Raw genomic sequence first — 20385 nt, 5'->3', positions numbered from 1 at the left:
GTGACACGAGGGGCATAGGTGCTAAGTGCTATCACTTGATAGATTATGAGGCTATACAACGCCTTCAAGCATAGTTTCTTGGATGTGCCTAATGTTGATCTAGCAAATTGTTTCTCAACTAGAAGGATGAAGGAATTAAACCAGGTGGAGGTGGATAGAAATTTTGCACCAAGGGAATGAGAGGATAATTCCTCCCATTGTGGCCAATATTGACTGTTCGCCCGTCATAAGCTATCATTTATATGAGAAAAGTAATGGTTTACGAGTGCATCAAAGCCATAGAGGACTTCATCACATAATACACAACGTTTTTGTCTTTTGCTTAAGGGAGTTGGTAAATTTTGGATGAAATCACCATTCTCAAGTTCCAACTAGAGCCAAACATTTCTAAGGAGCAATATGAAAACGATAATAAGAGTTGAAAGAAATTTGTATAAAGACTCTGGGACAATAATGAAGAGAGTCCATTAGTATAATTTATAGTAAGTGACCGCATAATTTATAGTAAATTTTTCCTTACACATATAAGTTCATAAAACGATTAAGGAAGAATGTATATACAAAGTAACATATGTAGTAGATTTTTGTATGATTTATAGTAGATTTTTCCTTTCTCACACAGGTTCTTAAGACATTAAAGAAGAATATACATACATTGTAATATATATATATATATATATATATATATATAGCAAATTTCTACATAATTTATGATAGATTTTTGTTTTCTCATGTAGGTTATTAAGATGATTAAAGAAAATTTACATACATGATAACATTATAACCTTATTGTGATCTTATTGTGAAAATGTCTTTATCCAATGAAAATCAACTTTTCATAATATAATCTAATTAAAATTACCTACGGAGTGGAATGTTTATAATAAGAAAAAAAATTTCATTTTTATATTATGGATTTTCATGCATGCTCTATATATAAATGTGGAGTTAGTTATTAAACTTAATAATTAATTAGTTTTTTTTTTTGTATAAGAAAAATAGCAATTGAATAAAATAAGTAAAGGAACGAAGAAGTTGTATAACAGGTTAACATAATCCTTAAAAATAGAAAAATTAATTAGATAAATCATTAATTTCTTATAAAATAATCAATGTCATTTTAAATTTATAAAGAAGCTGTTGATAGTTATTTAAATCAGTAATTAAATTTTTGTGACATATTCAATTTCATTTTAAATTTGTAAAGAAGTCGTTGATGACAATTTAATTTTGTGTGCAATAGATAGTTCATGCATATAGTAAAAAAATTTATTTTAAAAGAAAATTTTTTGAGTTTTCTCATCCAATTTTGATGTATCCTCTCTCTCTCCCCCACATAATAATGAATAATCTTAGGGTAAATAAACTTGATTGATAATTTACTTCAACAATAAAAATAATTAATTTTTAATATAATAATTAATATAATTTTAAATTTATAAAAAAAACCATTGATAGTATTTTAAATTTTCGCACGAAATCTCTAATTCTATATATAAAAAATATCCTTACAAATTCATTCTCTAATATATATAAAAAGATAAATTCTCATTGCAATTGAATAGGTTATATCTAAAGCTAAAATTTAGTTCTAAGATTACCCGCCGTTTGTTGGGTAAAATTTTGATTGATCTGAGGAATGCTCATGAGGAAGCTCTTAATGCTGCTGAGTTAAAGAGTAATCAAGACAAATGCTCAAAATCAACCAAGATTGAAAAGGAAGATAAAGATTTTCCACCAAAGCTTTTCACCAAGACTAATGACACAAGAAGATCTAGCATCACAAGTGAAATGTCAATGGATGAAGATGATGATGGCGATGATAAAGAGACCAAATACCATTTGGACCCAAAGTATGCAAATGTCAAGACACCTGAGCGCCATGTGCGAACACGCCTTTACTTCACATCAGAAGCTCATATCCACTCTCTCATGAATGTACTTCGTTACAGTACCCTGGATGAATCTCTTCAGGGAGAAGCTAGTCTCGTTTGCCAGACAGCTTTGGAGCGTTTGTATAAAACGAAGGAGCTGGACTACATGAGTTACATTGTGATAAAGATGTTTGAGAACACAGAGGTAGCTTTGGAAGACCCAAGAAGGCTCCGTATTGAGTTGACGTTCAGCCGTGGTGCAGATTTATCACCACTGGAGATGAACGATTTCACAGCACCAGGAGCACACACTGCCAATAATGGGTCCATAAAGGCCGCAAGAAGTGGGATCCTACCTTACATTAGAGAAAATGGAAAACATGATTCGCCCATTTGCAATGCCAGCAGAAGACTTCCCTCCTCCATCCACCCCTGCCGGATTTTCAGGCTACTTTGCCAAAAATGCATCGGTGCTTGAGCGTCTGGTAAATCTTTGGCCTTTCCATAAGAATGTTCATCCTAATGGAAAGTAACAAGTTCCTTCTCTATTTTTCATTTTAATTTCTTTTCTGCCCATTCTTTTGTTGTTATATGTATGCATCTAACTATTTGTTTACCTCTGGTTAATATAACAGCCAAGAGGGGTCTTGAGCTCCCTTCATGAGTAATATTTTTTCGAACTGATGACTTTCAACAACAAAAGAATGCTGTTGGAAAGATGTTTATAGTTGTAAATTTTTTTCTCTCATTAGTGCAATTTGCAAAATTGATAAAAATAGCATAACTCTATGACAACCAAGACAAATAGCAACAGTAAAAATCCAAAACATTATAAGAACAAACATCATAGTTTAGATAGCATAGTCTCTAAAGAAATGAAAGGACCCTAGTCCTGATCTGCCCTTCCAAGTTTCAAGGTCACATCCAACACCTGTTGATCTTCGAATTTAGCAGTCGTTTCCCTATTTACTAACGTTGATATTCCTTCCATTGGCAAGGTTGCCTCCAACTGGTTCAGAAAGGGCCTGGTGAAGCACTGATTTTGAGGCTTTGGCACCATCATTTGGGTTGCACCACCATAGGCTGTTGGTTTCTGTGTCTGAATCAGTGGCATGTGGTTGTTCCAAGACCCAAAACAAACATGCGATGGGGTAGCAGCCCACAGCAGATCAGGGTATCCAGCATTGATTTCAATGGGAAAATGGCTTCTTTCTGTAGGTAACATAGGATTTTGGTTGACATGGTTGGTAAAGGAGGTACTTTGGGCGGACGGCAAGTGACTTAGAAAAAGCTGTCTTTTTGTAGCAGTCTCATCAAGAAATAGATGATGCTCAATGTGATCAAATAGAGCCTTCACTCCCCTGAGAATTCTACCACAAATTCGGCAAGCAATTAGGTCAGTGTCACTCTTTAGCCTCGCATGGTGAAGCCCATGCGTGTTTGCATGCCTCGAGTTCCAACCATAACTAGCCATGGTTTTGGCAGAGCCTTTCAAAAAAGAAAGGGAGAAATGGGGAGGGAGAAGAGATCGAAAGCAGGATGAGTAGGTATGGCATTTTGGCTATGTATCAGTCGATATATATGTAGGTAAAAAGAATAAGTTACCATCTTTTAAGGGTTCGCCTTCAAGTTCAGGCAAAAAATATTTTATTGATTTAATTCTAACTAATATATGACATCATAAAGCCCAATTGCACAGGTAAAAAAGCCAAAAAGGGAAGGAAACTAATGTTAGACTGCATATTTAGAATGTGAGGTGGTGCTTGTATTGAAGAAAAGAATGCGTAGGCTCAAGATTTATCATTGTCAAGGGCATTAAAAAGAAAGTTAGTAATAACATTCCCACTATGATATTACCTGTTTTTCTCAAATAAAAAGGTTCATATTGTTGTTAGGTTCAAATATTCTTATGAAAACCCATTATTTCTGGTTTGTATGGTCTAAAAATATTTATTAAGTTTCCCAACTTTTCTTTCCTTAGTCATATTATTAATTTTCTTATTCATATTATCTATTCTGAGTTATCTTTCCATTGATTAAAAGAAAGCCTGATGCTGAAATTATGATTATTGATGATTTGAACAAATTCCAAGAATTTACTTGCATTCCTAATTATAATAAAACTTTTTAGGCTACTTTACTGTCACTGCCAATATTAATCATAACATTCAGCAAATTAGACATGTAATTAATTATTTTTCTTATATATGCTTATTCCATTTTAGGCAGGGACCTCACTCTAAGCCAATTAAACAATTTTTTAAAAATAAGCTGTATCCTTGTTGTACATTTATATTCTACCTACCACATTTATGAATAACAAACTTACTTCTATCTAATCTTTATTATCAAATTGTAAATATTAAGGATTTGAACAATAATCACATATATCATTAACTTGTATATCCAATATACATAATTGAGATTAATTTAAAAATTAATATAAATTCTTTCGAGAAAAACATTTAATTATAACATTAACAATTCTTTTTTTCTCTCAGGCAAGTGATAGGTTTAACATAAATTCTCAGCTCAAACATCTTCAAGCTAAATATGTTGGAATGGGCCATGCCGATATAAATCGATTCTATGTTTCAATCTTTTGTTCGTTACTCTCCATTTTTTTAGAAATAAAAAATGATTTTATTATAAATAGGTTCAAAAAGTGGAAACAAGCAAAGACTATATATAGAAGCCTTATGTTTTCAAGAACTTGGATCATTCCGTTTTAAGAGCCAACGAATAATATTATTCATAATGCATTGTACACCTAATACCTGGCTCCTTACACATCATTTTGGAAAGATAATGATTCGATCACTGTTAATTCTTTTTTTTTTCATCTAAATTTATTAAAGGATACTCCTTAAAAGCTTGACAACTTAGAACTTGAATGAGATAGGATACTCATACATATGATTGAGATTTTTTTTTTCTTAAAAAAAGAAAGATTCATGAATTTTTCACATAAGATTTGATGTATATCCCTTCTCTCTCTTTTCACAAAATGATGACGTGATCATATAACAAATAAAATCAATCACTTTTATTAAAAAATTAATTAGATAAGTAACTAATTTTTATGAAATAATCAATTTCATTTTAAAATTATAAAGCCGTTGATGGTAATTAAATTTTGCGCGCAAGTTCATGCATATGGTAGAAAGTTTTATTTCAAAAGAAAATTTTTTATATTTTCTCATCAAATTTTGATGTATCCTTAATGATCATAAAGTAAACAACACCAACTACTTAATTGACAAATTACTTAAACAATAGTAGTAATTAATTTTTAATGTCATAATTAATATATTTTTAAATTTATGAAAAATAACCGTTGGTAGCAATTTAAATTTTCGTGCGAAATTTATGAGTAAATATATGTACATAATATAATAACCTTATGAAAATCAGGCTCCAATATGACAAATGGTGAATTCTCATTGCAATTTTATAGATATTTGAAGCCAATACAAGTACACCATCAAATTAAAGATTAACATACTAAATAATTGTGTGGTGACCATGACAAATAGCAATAGTAAAAACATTATAAGAACAAACATTATAGCCTAGATAGCATAGTTTATAAAGAAATCGAAAGAACACAAGTCCTGATCTTCCCTTCCAAGTTTCAAGTTCACATCCAACATTTGTTGATATTTGAATTTAGCAACAATTTCCCTATCAAGGATCGTCGCCATTCTTTCATCTAGCAAGGTTTCTCCAACTGGTTCAGAAAAAGCTTGGTGAAGCACTGATTTCGAGGCTCTGGCACCCATATTTGAATTGCACCACCATAAGTTGTTGGCTGCTGTGTCTGGATCGGTGGCATGTGGTTGTACCTAGACCCAAAACAAATAGGTGATGGGACAGTAGCCCACTGCAGATCAGGGTATCCAATATAGGTTCCAATAGAAAAAGGGCATGTTTCTATAGGTAACATAGAATTTTTGTTGAAATGGTTGGTAAAGAGGATGCTCTGGGCAGACCACAAGTGGCTCACTAAAACTTGCCTAATTGCAGCACTCTCATCAAATAATAGGTGGAGCTCGACATGATCAAATAGAGCTTTCTTGCCCATGAGAATATCACCGCAAACTCGACAAGCAAATAGTTTAGTATCAGGATATAGCCTTTCATGGTGAAGCCCATGCATGTTTGCATGCCTTGAGTTCCAACCATAACCAGCCATGGTGTTTGGCAGAAAACTTGTAACCTTTCAAAAAGAAAGGGAGAAATGAGGTGGGAGAAAGATCAGGAGTAAGATGAGTAGGGATAGCATTTTGGCTACATTTCAGTCGATTTATATATAGGCAAAAAGAACATGTTAGTATGTTACCATTTTAAGGGTTTCCATTAAGTTCACGCATTTATTTTTTTAATTAATTCTAGCTGATATGATAAAGCCAAAAAGGGAATGAAACCAATCAATGGTTGCATATTTAGAATTTGGGATGGTGCTTTTATTGGAGAATCTAATGCCTAGGCTCAAGATAAGTGAATCTGTGATTATATATCTAGGATATGTTTTTTGTGCTTGGAGATGACATGGTCTCTTGGTGTCTATCATGCTTGAGGTGGCGCATTTTGTTTGTCTTTGAGTGGATGCTATGTGATGCTGCCACATGTTTTTTGTTCTGACTAATTTGTTGTGGCGAGGAATGTGGCCCTCAACTATGCTGCTGGATCATAGTTGGGATGATTGCGTGTTGGACCTTAGGTGGATCATGGCAGAGTTTTGATTGTTTTCTAAGCATATGAGGATGATTCTTTGTGTTTTTGTTTTCGTTGTTTGTAGAGATTTTGTGCAGCTGTGTTATTTTGTCTGAGATGTTTTGGCTTGGGTTTGATGTACAATTGGCTAAGTGTTTGATATCTTTCCACTAACATATTACCTGTATTTCCAAAGAAAAAAGGTTTTGATATTATTATGTTTGAATATTCCTATGGAAACCCATTATTTCTGGTTTGTTTGTTCTAAAAATTTTTACTTTCTTTATTCATATCATCAAATTTTTTAGGTATACTATCTATTCTAAGATATCTTTCCATTGATGAAAAGAATGTCTGATTTTGATTTATCATAATATTGATGATTTGAACAATTCAAATAATTTGCTTGCATTCGTAATTATAATAAACCTTTTTAGGCTGCTATACTGTCATTTCCAATATTAATCTGAACATTCAGCAATTAAACATGTAATTAATTATTTTATCATGTATTATCCTATTTATATATATGGAAATAAGAAACTAATTATTAGCTATGAACCCAAATCATTAATTAGTTATTTTTTTTAATGCAATAGCTATGATTTGATAAAAGGAGGACCATAAGGGGAACCAATGGCCTCAATGAGTCTATACAGAGCATCCAGCTGATGCCAAAAAGAGAGCGAAAGTCCTTCTCCAACTGCATAACAAAAAGGCAGTGAGGGGTTCACAAACGATAGCCACAAACAATAAACAGAAACAAGGCTTTTCATGAGTTGCATCTAACCAATAGCCATGAAAATCATGCTGATCAAGGATACCAGATTTTGCGAGGTTATCGACCATGTCATTAGCACTCCTAGGGATATGGGTGACACTCCAATTCTTGGTCTATAGCAGGTTAATATTAACCTTAGCAATATTTATCTTCTTGGTCCAATTCTTAGCCAGACCGAATAATAAAAGACAATTGCCATGTCAAAAGAAACAAAACAACAACAACAACTAGTAATCCTATTATAATTGAAAGATGAAGTCTGTAATGCTCTTCATCAAGATAATGGTTTTCTCAAAGATTCAAGTCAATGTTTAAGTCACCATTAGAACAATTTGTGTTGCCATCATCCTCATCAATGGACAAATCAATCAAAAAAAAGGGCAAGTTGTTGGTTCCCACAGTAGGGGAGCCAACATGTTGTCATCTGTGGGGTTTCGATTTTCCATTTGTTGAGCAGGAAGAGTGAGCATGATACCAATATCAAGGCAACACTAGGGGCATAAGTTCTGAGTGCTAGGAGTTGATAGATTGTGAGGCTATACAGTGCCTTAAAGCATAGGTTCTTGGATCATGTGCTTGATGTTGATCTAGCAAATTGTTTCTCAACTGGAAGGATGAAGGAATTAAATGAGGTGGAGGTAGAATGAAATTTTGCATTAAGGGAATGAGAGGATAATTCCTCCCATTGTGGTGAATATTGATTGTCCTCCTTTCATAAGCTAACATTTATATAAGAAACATAATGGTTAATGAGAGCATCAAAGCCATAGCCATAGAGGATTTTATCACATAATACATATCGCTTTTGTATTATGGTTAAGGGAGTTGGTAAATTTTGGTTGAAACCACCATTCTTCAAGTTTCAACTAGAGCCAAGCATTTCTAAGGAGTAATATAAGGAGTAATATGAAAACGAGAATAAGAGTCGAATGAAATTTGTATAAAGACTCTGGGACGAGAATGACGAAATTCAATCAGTATAATTTATAGTAGATGCTCACATAATTTATAGTAAATTTTTCCTTGTGCATATAGGTTCATAAGATGATTAAGAAAGAATGTATATACAAGGTAAAATATATAGTAGATTTTTGCATGATGTAGTAGATTTTTCCTTTCTTTCGTAAGTTCATAAGATGATTAAAGAAAAATATACATATATTGTAACATATATAGCAAATTTTCACATTATTTATGGTAAATTTTTCTTCTCTCACGTAGGTTCTTAAGACGATTAAGGAAAATTTATATACATGGTAACATATATAGCTTTGGTGTGAAAAAGTACTTTCATATGATGAAAATCAACTTTTCATAATACAATATAATAAAAGCACTTGAGTAAAATAAATAGAGGAATGAAGAAGTTGTATAACATGTTAATATAATCTTTAGAAAAAGAAAAATTAATTAGATAAATCATTAATTTCTTATAAAATAATCAATTTCATTTTAAATTTATAAAAAAGCCGTTGATAGCTATTTAGATCAGTAATTAATTTTTGTAACATATTCAATTTTATTTTAAATTTGTAAAAAGGTTGTTCATAGCAATTTAATTTTGTGCGCAATAGATGATTATTGCAAAAAAAAGTATATTTTAAAAGAAAATTTTTTGAGTTTTCACATCAAATTTTGATGTATCCGATCTCTTTCTCTCCCCACGTAATAATTAATGATCATTAGGGTAAATAAACTTAATTGATAAATTACTTCGACAATAAAAGTAAATAATTTTTAAAATCATAATTAATATGATTTTAAATTTATAAAAAAAGAACCGTTGATAGTATTTTAAATTTTCGCGCGAAATCCATATGATTGAATATATATTAATATATAATCAACCTTACAAATTCATTCTCCAATATGAAAAAAGATAAATTCTCATTACAATTTCATAAATATCTAAAGCCAATCCAAATACAACATCAAATTAAGATTAACATACTAAATAACTCTATGGCAACCAAGACAAATAGCAATAGTAAAAACATCATAAGAACAAACATCATAATTTAGATAGCTTAGTCTATAAAGAAATCAAAGGAACCCTAGTCCTGATTTGCCCTTCCAAGTTTCAAGGTCAGATCCAACCCTTGTTGATCTTCAAATTTAGCAGTCATTTCCCTATCTACAAATGTTGACATTCCTTCTATTATCAAGTTTGCCTCCAACTGGTTCAGAAAGGGCCTGGTGAAGCACTGATTTCGAGGCCTTGGCACCATCATTTGGGTCGCACCACCATAAGTTGTTGGCTTCTGTGTTTGAATCACCGGCATGTGGTTGTTCCTAGACCCAAGACAAACATGTGATGGGGCGGCAGCCCATTGCAGATCAGGGTATCCAGTATCGGTTCCAATGGGAAAAGGGTTCCTTGCTATAGGTAGCATAAGATTTTGGTTGAAATGGTTGGTAACGGGGGTACATTGGGTGGACGGTAACTGGCTTAGTAAAAGCTGCCTTCTTGCAGCAATCTCATCAAATAATAGGTGACGCTCCTCGATGTGATCAAATAAAGCTTTCACACCCCTGAAAAATCCACCACAAATTCGGCAAGCAATTAGGTTAGTATCACTCTCAAGCCTTGCATGGTGAAGCCCATGCATGTTTGCATTCCTTGAGTTCCAACCATAACCAGCCATGGCTGTGGTAGAAAACTTGTAACCTTTCAAAAGGAAAAGAGAGAAATAAGGAGGGAAAAGAGATCAAGAGCAAGATCAGTAGCTATGGCATTTTGGCTACGTATCAGTCGATATATATAGGTAAAAAGAATAGGTTACCATTTTAAGGTTCCCTTTCAAGTTCATGAAAAAAATATTTTATTGATTTAATTTTGACTAATATATGACATCATAAAATCCCAATTGCACAACTAAGAAAGCCAAAAAGGGAAGGAAACTAATGTTAGACTGCATATTTGGAATGTGAGGTGGTGCTTTTATTGAAGAAACTAATGCGCAGGCTCAAGAATTATCATTGTCAAGGGCTTTAAAAAGAAAGTTAATAATAACACTTCCACTATATATGATATTACCTGTTTTCTCACATAAAAAGGTTCAAATTATTATTAGGTTTGAATATTCCTATGAAAACCCATTATTTTGGTTTGTATGCTCTAAAAATATTTATTAAGTCTCCCAACTTTTTCTTCCCTTAGTCATATCATTAATTTCTTATAAATGCACACTATCTATTCTAAGATATCTTTCCATTGATGAAAAGAAAACTTAAATACTGACATTATGATAATTATATTGATAATATGAACAAATTCAAAGAATTCGCTTGCATTCCTAAATATAACAAACCTTTTTAGGCTGTCTTACTGTCATTACCAATATTAATCATATCATTCAACAAATTAGACATGTAATTAATTACTTTTTCATGTATATGCTTATTCCATTTTAGGCAAGGACCTCCCTCTAGGCCAATTAGACAATTGTTTTAAAAAATAAGCTGTATCCTTGTTGTACATTCAATTATTTTCTACCTACCACAACTTTACTTCTATTTACTCTTTATTACCTGATTGTAGATATTAAGGATATGAATAATCATCGCATATATCATAATTAAATTTATATATTGCACATAAATAATTGAGATTAAATTAAAATTTTAATATAAATTGTTTCAAGCTTTCCTCTTTAAAACATTTAATTATAACATGTAGTTGAATTATAGATATTGGAAGGCTAGATTGTGGATGAAAACACCAATGCAATTTTTCATTCGTTAAATTAATTATAGTCATGGTTCGATCAGTTTCATAATAAAATGAGACTTTCAACTCAAAGTAAAACAATTTGGGCCTGATCCAGCACTTCGTCTCCGGCCTTATACATCAGCCCAATGCCTTCCTTTCAGTCCTCCTTTTCTGTTTCTTTAAACGGCGTCGTTTTTGTTTACCGATATTTGCGATTGAAAACGACGCCATTTAGGTGTTAAAGTAAATTAACAATCCTTTCTTCTTCGCTGGTTCTTGCTATTATCAAAAGCAAAAGAAAGGAAATGCAGGGTAAAACCTAATCTTTTAATTAAATCTTCCCTAAACCCTAAAGTATAATATTAAGAATTCAAAGTTTTTTTTTTTTTTTTACTTTTGGATTCGTTGAATTTGGTGTGCAGTGAATGGGCAGTGAATATCCAAAGAGATAGCTATGCCTCTTACATTGGGCATTGCCCAATATTGGCTTATTTTGCCGTGGCTGAAAATGAATCCATTGGAAGAGAACGCTACAATTTCATGCAGGTAAAAGAAATTTTAAAGAAAAATTCTCCTTTTTTTGTTTAATTAATTGGGTATCTGGTATGGGGTCTTTGTGAGCTATATAAATACTTCATGTTCTTGCTTGATTGTTTATAGTTTTGGGTTTTTGGTTATCTTTTATGGGGTTTTTGAATTTGAATGGAACATGGGTTGTTTTAGTTGCTTCTCCTTTCTTTTTTCTTGGGATTTTGAATAGTTGTTGGGGTATTGAATTGGTTAGACTTTGTGTTGTGTTGTAAAAGACCAGTATTTTGTGACTTGAAAGGGAATTATTTGGTCCAAATATCTAGGTGGTAAGAGGATAGGAGGATCGGAGGAATATGTGGAAAGTGCATATGATTCAATGAGTTTGAGAGTTTGCCTATAATGTGAAGCGAAATGGTATGGCTTTGATTCATGTTGCTAACTGCTAACAGTTGGGAAGCTAGGATAGTGTTTTGTTTGTGCTGAGTTAGTTCTGTACACTTTGTGTTGCCTGTAGAGAAGATTGCACATCTTGCAAGTGGATGTCACAATTGCTCCTTCACTAGTTACCCTTACTTAGGAACCTTGTGTGCCACGTCCTAGATGAGAGTCTTAGATTCTTGTTGGACTTACTAGTGGCTGTTCTAGGTGGGATACACATGCATGCATTCATTAGGCGTCCTGAATAATCAGTTCAGTCCTTTTTCGGGCAATGATCTGGAGTTTCCATTCCATATTAAGTTTGGTATCTGAGTGTAATAGTATATTTTGTTTGATGATGAACTATAAAACTTGATTCAATCTGAGTTAGTGGGTTGGCATAGCAACTTTCATCTTATCCTTTTGTTTGATAATGTATCTTTGAATATTTAGAGATAGATGTTTATTGTATTTGTTCTATTCCTTTTGTTCATTTAGTATACAGCATGTGGCTGGAATTGTTCGCTGTAAAACTGCTCTCTCCTTGAATTCTTTGTGATCTATATGTGCAGAAAATGCTTGTGCCATGTGGTCTGCCGCATGAAAGAGAAGATGATTGAAATGATATGTTAGGAAGTGTATGCTCTTAGTCTCTGCTGATTAGGCTAAGATTATTAGGATTAACTTTTTGTGAGAAAAAGGGTTTACTGCCTTATCCAGAGTTGATGAGGCTTAACTTTGGTGTACCTTGCTACTTGAATATTACATATACCTTTTCAATGAATCTTTATGTTGTTTTTAATGCAGCTTTTAGGTTGTATTCCTGTTGACATTTTTCATTTTGGTGCTTACAAGAGCTAATTTCCTGTACCCAAACCCCCTTCTTAAAATGAGCAAATTCCCAAGTACCAAAGCCACTTTGTTTTTGGAAACACAAGCTTTTATTCTAAACTATTAAAAGGCAAATGGTTAGTATGTATTCCCGAGTAAACAAATTCCTGTATGACTTTTACCACTTAAATATTCCTTGTGAGGAAACTCTTGTTGGTTTGAACTTTGCAGGTTCAATGCAAAACGACAATTGAAGAATCAAAGGAATGGAGCAGGGGATTAGGACAATTTCCAAGAGGGAGTGGTCAACCAAAATTGGTTGAGACATGTGGTTCAGCTGAAAGTATTAGGAAGACTAAGCCATTTTGGGGGTATTCTGATTGCACCGGAGTCAATAATAAATGGATATATTGGATAATATGGCTGGCCTTGTATCAAAATCAGACATTAGCTAATCCATCTAATCAATTACTTAACACTGTTGTTGAAGTTTCAACTTTCAGGATGATAAAAAAGTAAGTATCCAATAGCATGAGAAGCTTCAATGTGCCATTAGGTCATCTTTATTGGCAATCACACTTTTTCTTTAGAAACGAGGTTTCATATTAGGATTTCTTTCTTCTTTTTTTTTTCTTTTTATTTTGTCCTACAGCTATAAATAGTATATCAATCATTCAATGGCTTGATTTCTCTTTCTCTAGTAAAATTTGCTTGTCTTAGTCTTCAAGCAAACAACCTAAGCTTTAGATCCCAATTCTTTCTATATAGAAATACAAGGCTCAAATTGCTGGGAAGATGGAGTGGCGTTAGAGCTGTTACATCCTTAAATCTTTTTGTTCTTTGGTGATAAGACTACAGCTTTCAATCCAATCAAATGTCTAATACTCTAATTTGTCTCTTTGTGTTCCACAAAAGAAAAAGGCTGGCTTGCCTTAGTTTTGGCATTTCATCTTTAATACCAAATGAAGGACATTTGCTGCATTTCCCAAATAATTCAATTCACCTACATTTCAGATGTTTATCTTTTTGATAGCACTGACTCATTCTCCTCACATTATCCCCCAAATTTTAATGAACCAATTAACATAGTTAACTCCTATTACACCACAGCTTTGATCACACATTTCTATTTTACTTTATTTTGTTTTTAATTTAATTTGGACATTGGCATGTTGCCTTAATTGTTAGAAAATAACACTAAAAATTTTGTGGCCCTTCGATAGGTAGATGGCCCAAACTCAACCTGGTATTTAGTGATATATGTTTACTTGGATCCTAGTCTACCCCAATTGCTCAGCATGCACACTGGAAGGGTTAAGGCAGACAAATTGGTGGAATTTGGACCACAGAACTTTAATAAACAAATTTTAGGTCAATTCAGTTACCAACCATTTATCTATTTGTGAACAAATGAAAGCTACACTGCATATTTTTTGACATGCAAATATGCACCCCACTGACAAAAGCTGCCTTGGATTTTTATGCCAAAAATCAGTCTGAAAATTCTGCATCTTTTGGCCTTGTAGATATATTTACCGAGAGACTCTTCAGACATTTTCACTCAAAGAGGAAAAAAGAAGAAAAGAATATCTGTTACAAGGTGTCTGCTCTTACAGAGGTTGGGGAGGCAGATGTGAAGGCCGATTGACAATTTTAACTCCTTACCAATTACCCAATCCCCTGCCAGCCTGCCCCTGTCCTGCCACCATTGCATTGCATTCCCATATTTGATTACTTCCTTTGTTCTCTCTCTCTCTCTCTCTCTCTCTCTCTCTCTCTCCTGATNACACTTTTTACAAACAAAAATAATCCCAAATTTGCTAAATTGCTATGTTATTGGAAACTATATAGTAAATAAATCAAAAAGGAAGAAGTTCAATTTGGGTAATTGTAATGGAAAATCATGAAACTTTCTTTGCTTTGAAATAAAATGATAAGGATAAAATACATCTCTCAGAAAAATTTGAAGCAACATCTGAAATTTATTTACCAAGAAATCAAAAAGTGATACACCACATGTGATAATGAACTCTAAACTATATTTAATGGCTACAAAAAAAAAAAATTATCGAAACCTAACAAGGCAGACACCTATAAAACCCAACCCAACAAGGTTTACTTTTTTTATTATCTTAATAAACATTTTTTCCCTATCTTCCATGTTGAAATTGTCTATTAGTACCACAAATGAGACAATGAAACAGTAAAAGACGGCCCCCTCTCTCTCTTTCTCTCTCTCTCTCTCTCTCTCAATCATCATAAACTTAATCCTATCCAAAATAATAATAATAATAATTTTCGTAGAAAAAAAATTAAAAATATAGAAAATTCTCCATAATATCATCAGCCACCTTTCTGTTCTTCAATCATCCGGTTTCTCTCTCTCTCTCTCTCTCTCTCTCATCCAAAAAAAAGGGTATTGCTTTTTTCTTTCCTTCAAATGAATATTTTTTCCCGAGAAAATTAAATCCGTGTCCTTAACCCAGATCCATAGATCATCACCCAAATCCTTGCCGATAAATTCGTTCCTTTTAGATTCTTTTTCCATTTTCCCCTTTTTATGGGGCAATCAAAATATACCCTTTTTTTTCTTTAATACTCCTAAGTTTTATCTCTTAGAAAAAAGACCCAACTTTTTCTCTTTACCTTTTTCCCACCTAGAGAATGCAGCTTGATGATCCCAAAACGCTTGTTTTGGTTCACTGATCAATGGGTATCCCGTAGATTTTCAATCAAGTTTCTCCGTTTTTTAGCCCTTTAGTCACTAATAGGGTTTATAAATTTTTTTTCCGAGTGTTTGGAGGGCTTTATAAGGTTTTTAGAATCTGAGTTTTGATTTTGGAGTTGGTAGATAAGAATTTTGGTGGATCTGAGAGTTAGTTTGAAGAGAAGGGTTTTGAGCCATTTTCCCTGTTGAAAGTCAAGTTTTCCAATATTAATAAAGTGAAATAAGAGGGGAGGGGCAGTTTTTTTGTTTTTGAGTAAGATTAGATCATGGAGCATATTATTGGTGGAAAATTCAAGCTTGGTCGAAAGATCGGAAGTGGGTCGTTTGGTGAACTTTATTTAGGTATTACGATTATGACTTTTTATTTTTGTTTTCTTTTTTCCTTTCGGCTGTTTTGTTGATTTTGTGTTCTGGATTTGCAGGAGTTAATGTACAAAGTGGAGAGGAAGTGGCGGTTAAGCTGGTAATGTTTGGCTTTTTACTGTTTTTACCCCAACTTTATTTTTGTGTGAGTGTGGTTGGGGGGGGGGGGGGGGGGGGGGGAGATTTTGTTTCTTTTCTGTGTTTTTGCTAGATTGTATTGGTTGATCACTGGATATGTAAGAAAAAGTAAAGCTCGATTTATTTGAGCTGAGTTTTGGGTGATCTGCTCAAGTTCTTATAAAATTTCTTCAACTGTTCAGTTGTTAGATTGTAGTTACACTTCTATTGTTTCTTTTGCCATTGGATATTTTAATTGACTTTCATTATATTGGTGATTGAAATTTTGAATCTCCTACTTCTTCCCGATAAGTACTCCTCTTGTTTGCTCAGGAATCTGTTAAGACAAAGCATCCCCAACTTCACTATGAGTCGAAGCTGTACATGCTTCTTCAAGGAGGGAGTAAGTTTTGTTTCTTTCACTCTCTCCATTTGTCTTTATTCTGGTAAGTTGGACCCAGTGAATAATGTTTATCTTACTTTCTTTTACATGTGCAGTGGGTATTCCCCATCTAAAATGGTTTGGAGTTGAGGGTGAATACAATGTTATGGTTATTGATCTTCTTGGACCAAGCCTCGAAGACTTGTTCAACTATTGCAATCGGAAGTTTTCTTTAAAAACAGTTTTGATGCTTGCAGATCAGTTAGTAAGTATGCCACTTTTGTCAGGGAACTTTAATCTGATCAGTTGGCTGCCTTACTAATGCTTGTTCTTTTGTTGTTGTTCCAGATAAATAGAGTTGAGTATATGCACTCTCGTGGTTTTCTTCACCGTGATATAAAGCCTGATAACTTTTTGATGGGTTTAGGGCGCAAAGCAAATCAGGTGCGTTTTTCTGTTTATTGCCCATGTATATTTGTGCAAGCGTTTTTTGGATTTATAAATAGCTGGTGAGGCATGAGATTATGTTGATGAGATTTTCACACTATATTGTATTGCATTTGAAATATTTATATTTTCCTTGACTGAAATTCAGTTAGACATAAGAGTACCTTTTGAGTCTCTCATTAAACAGGATGAGCTAGTATGTGTTGCTTAATTCAATTGTTTCCCCCTTTTCAATGCAGGTATACATAATTGATTATGGCCTTGCAAAAAAGTATAGGGATCTTCAAACATACAAGCACATACCATACAGGTAACAACTTTTGATGTTTATATTTGTAGAATTTGATATTTCCTCTTTTAAATTGTCCATCTATTGGTCCTAACTTATAACCCTAAGCATGACTTAATTCTCCTGATAACAGATTTGATCATGAGTTCCCATAGCAAGGCTATATGGCTTAGAAGAACATGAGATGGTTAAAATTTTCATTAGTTATGTTTGCCACTCATCTGCATACCTAATGCGTTCAAGTTGGGGATTTCTAGACTTAGGCTGCCTCATAAACAATTAGGGTTTATCATTAATCATTTTGAGAAAAAATTGATATTTAATTCTGCTTTTAGCTTGAGTCATCAATTATTAATTCTTCCAATAAGGATTGCTCCTATTTCGCATGCGTAATTCTCTAGTGACAAATCATTCTGTATGTGCCACACTGGTGTCATATTGTACTACTTTCTCTTCTTGTAAGCCTTTTTCACTAGCCATGGACACTCATTTAAGTTATCCATTTCTTCATATAGGGAAAATAAGAATCTTACAGGAACAGCTCGATATGCAAGTGTTAACACTCACCTTGGAGTCGGTGCGTGTACTTAACTGCATCTAATATTTATATGGGTTTTACTTTCAGCAAACACCTGTTGCTGTGGATTATTTTGGCTTTATATTTGATCCAACTGTGCTCTACATTGCAGAGCAAAGCAGGAGGGATGATCTGGAATCTCTTGGTTATGTGCTTATGTACTTCCTCAGGGGAAGGTTGGTTGAACACACAACGGGGTTGCTTAGTTCACAAACCTTTTAAATGTTGAGTCACATTTTTTTAACCTAGTTTTTTTCTCTGTCTCAGCCTTCCATGGCAGGGCCTGAAAGCTGGCACCAAAAAGCAGAAGTATGACAAGATTAGTGAAAAGAAGATGCTTACCCCCATAGAGGTACCATTTGTTGCTTCTACAATCTGTAAATACCAGGAAATTCTATTGTACATATATTTGAGACCAAACTAGGAAAAGTTGGTTAATCAGAAGCTGAATCTTATTTCCTGCTAAATCTCTGCATGTTCTAGCAATTGAATACTGAACGTGTGTGTGACAAGTAATATGCCATTTCAGGTCCTTTGCAAATCATATCCTTCTGAGTTCACATCGTACTTTCATTATTGCCGATCACTACGGTTTGAAGACCGACCAGATTATTCGTACCTGAAAAGGCTGTTTAGAGACCTTTTTATTCGAGAAGGTTAACTTGTTACTTTAAGTCTCGCTGTTCAAATATTGCTCACCCTTATAATTTGTTTAATTTTGAAAACTGAATCAGACTTCCCATTAGTTCATCATCTGCTTGATTGAATCTGCTTGCAGAAGATCTTTTATCTTGGAATCTGCTTGATTGAACTCCGATATTAATTGATTTTGACTACCAACTGATGCAGGTTATCAGTTTGACTACGTATTTGATTGGACCATCCTGAGATATCCACAGGTTGGCTCTAGCTCAAGAGCACGGGTCAGTGATCTTTAATTTGTTGGCCTTGACTTTCTTGGAAATAGTAATTTTATATCTTCATTGAGATTCTTATATCATGTTTCTTGTCATTCCTCAACAGCCAAGCCCAAAGCCAGGTTTAAATCCCCCTGGTGTATCTGCTGACAGAACAGAAAGGCCGTCAGGTCTGTTCCTTTTCAAAGTGGTTTCAGAATATATTTTGATAATTTAGCTGGTGACAAATTTTTTAACATAAACATTGTAATTGAGAATTTCGGATCTGAACAACCTGACTTGCCGTGTTCTTGATCTTGATTTCCATAAATAAACCAACTTTTAATGCTCAGCATATATCTTTCTTTCCTCTAGTTGGCCAAGAGATAAGAGAAAGGTTCTCAGGTGCGGTTGGGGTACTTGGTAGACGGAATGGTTTGCATGGTGATCAGTCTAGATACAGATCTTCAGATGATGTGCCATCATCGAAGGATGTGGTTAGCTACCTTGCTTCTGGATTTTTTCTGTACATTTCATGTATTGTTTGCCATTGAACTTCACTTTCTATCAAGGAAATTGAAGTTTGAATGCCTTAGCTATTTGCCACAGAAGTTATGATTTTTTTCAAAAAAACTTCTCTCTTTCAGCAACCTGATTCAGAAAAGGGTCGCTCCTCCTCAAGAAATGGTAGTACTTCAAAGAGGGCTGTGGTATCAAGCAGTCGGCCTAGCTCTTCTGGGGAGCCTAGCGAGAACAGGTCTAGCAGATTGGTCTCAAGCAGTGGTCGCCTGTCAACAACTCAGAGGGTCCAACCTGGGTTTGAATCAAAATCATCAACTTTTACTCGTACTGCAGCCACAAGAGGTGGTCGTGATGATGCCCTCAGGAGCTTTGAGCTCTTGACAATTGGGAGTGGGAAAAGGAAATAAATGGCATATGCATCTGTTAGGGAGGATTTGCTTGTGTTGAGGGCTTAATTTCCCTATTCTAGTCTCTGATGGAGATCTTAGCAACTATAATGGTATTTACAAACAGTCACTCTGTATATCTGTGTCCATTTGGGTTCCATCCACAACAATCTCATGAAGAAGTTCATCCTCAGGAAAACTTTTCGACTCATTCCTCTTGTACCTCGTCAGGTATTCTTGCCATTATGATGCCTCTAGAGTCCTAGACTCATTAAAGAAAGAGATAAATGATCTCACTTTAGGGAATTGTTCATATGTTTCCAACATTCTAGCTCTAATAAACACTTAATATTTCTTTCTTTCAGAAGCAAAAGAAGAGAACTATGCCTAGAAGTCTATTATGGCAAAGACTTTCTGGCTTTATGTGATCTGGCTTACTCTGTTTATATCTTTTCGCATTTTATGTTGCCAGTATCTGTAAAACATGAATGATGTTTCTGATTTTAGCATTACAATATTGTAGTGACCATAACATGATAATCACTGCTTTTAAACCTTTCTCTCTCCACTTTACTTTGAAAGTGACAAAAAGCTTTGTTTTACTAACCTTTACCATCATTTTAATAGCCATTGAGGCCTAGCTTAGTTATAATCTCAAAGTAAAAGGGCAATAAGGGGGAATTCTCTTTTAAAAGACAACAACAATGGATGCATGGCAATGGGCATCAATAATTGACCATAGCTTTGTTTTCACATTGAAAATGTGCGGATTTGATGGCATCCAAACAATGATCCCTTGCTTCTTCTACTTTGATT

General features: G+C 33.9%; 2 protein-coding genes across 2 annotated transcripts; both read left to right on the top strand.

The window, feature by feature from the left end:
• Window positions 3347–12837, top strand: LOC18603235 (uncharacterized protein At4g14342). The gene is made up of 5 exons (XM_018119120.1): window positions 3347–3417; window positions 3561–3573; window positions 4376–4482; window positions 11506–11629; window positions 12604–12837. The coding sequence occupies exons 1-5, from the start codon at window positions 3347–3349 to the stop codon at window positions 12649–12651; spliced, it is 363 nt and encodes a 120-aa protein (XP_017974609.1). The 3' UTR covers window positions 12652–12837.
• On the top strand, window positions 15268–20123 carry LOC18603234 (casein kinase I). Its single transcript, XM_018119972.1, has 14 exons — window positions 15268–15932; window positions 16013–16053; window positions 16404–16473; window positions 16569–16717; window positions 16801–16896; window positions 17139–17209; window positions 17704–17765; window positions 17878–17941; window positions 18033–18117; window positions 18295–18421; window positions 18615–18688; window positions 18789–18852; window positions 19037–19158; window positions 19309–20123. The coding sequence occupies exons 1-14, from the start codon at window positions 15857–15859 to the stop codon at window positions 19588–19590; spliced, it is 1383 nt and encodes a 460-aa protein (XP_017975461.1). The 5' UTR covers window positions 15268–15856; the 3' UTR covers window positions 19591–20123.

This window comes from Theobroma cacao, chromosome 4, assembly GCF_000208745.1.
Source record: "Theobroma cacao cultivar B97-61/B2 chromosome 4, Criollo_cocoa_genome_V2, whole genome shotgun sequence".
NCBI classification, from domain to species: domain Eukaryota; kingdom Viridiplantae; phylum Streptophyta; class Magnoliopsida; order Malvales; family Malvaceae; genus Theobroma; species Theobroma cacao.
Note: the sequence above shows the minus strand (reverse complement) of the source record. Positions and strands in the feature narration are given on the sequence as shown.

Coding starts and splice junctions, on each gene's coding strand:
- LOC18603235 (XM_018119120.1), top strand. CDS start 3,347: ATGGTTTTGGCAGAGCCTTTCAAAAAAGAAAGGGAGAAATGGGGAGGG. Junction 4,483..11,505: donor TATGTTTCAATCTTTTGTTC/GTTACTCTCCAT, acceptor TTTGGTGTGCAG/TGAATGGGCAGTGAATATCC. Junction 11,630..12,603: donor AACGCTACAATTTCATGCAG/GTAAAAGAAATT, acceptor CTATATGTGCAG/AAAATGCTTGTGCCATGTGG.
- LOC18603234 (XM_018119972.1), top strand. CDS start 15,857: ATGGAGCATATTATTGGTGGAAAATTCAAGCTTGGTCGAAAGATCGGA. Junction 17,210..17,703: donor TACAAGCACATACCATACAG/GTAACAACTTTT, acceptor TTCTTCATATAG/GGAAAATAAGAATCTTACAG. Junction 19,159..19,308: donor TGCCATCATCGAAGGATGTG/GTTAGCTACCTT, acceptor TCTCTCTTTCAG/CAACCTGATTCAGAAAAGGG.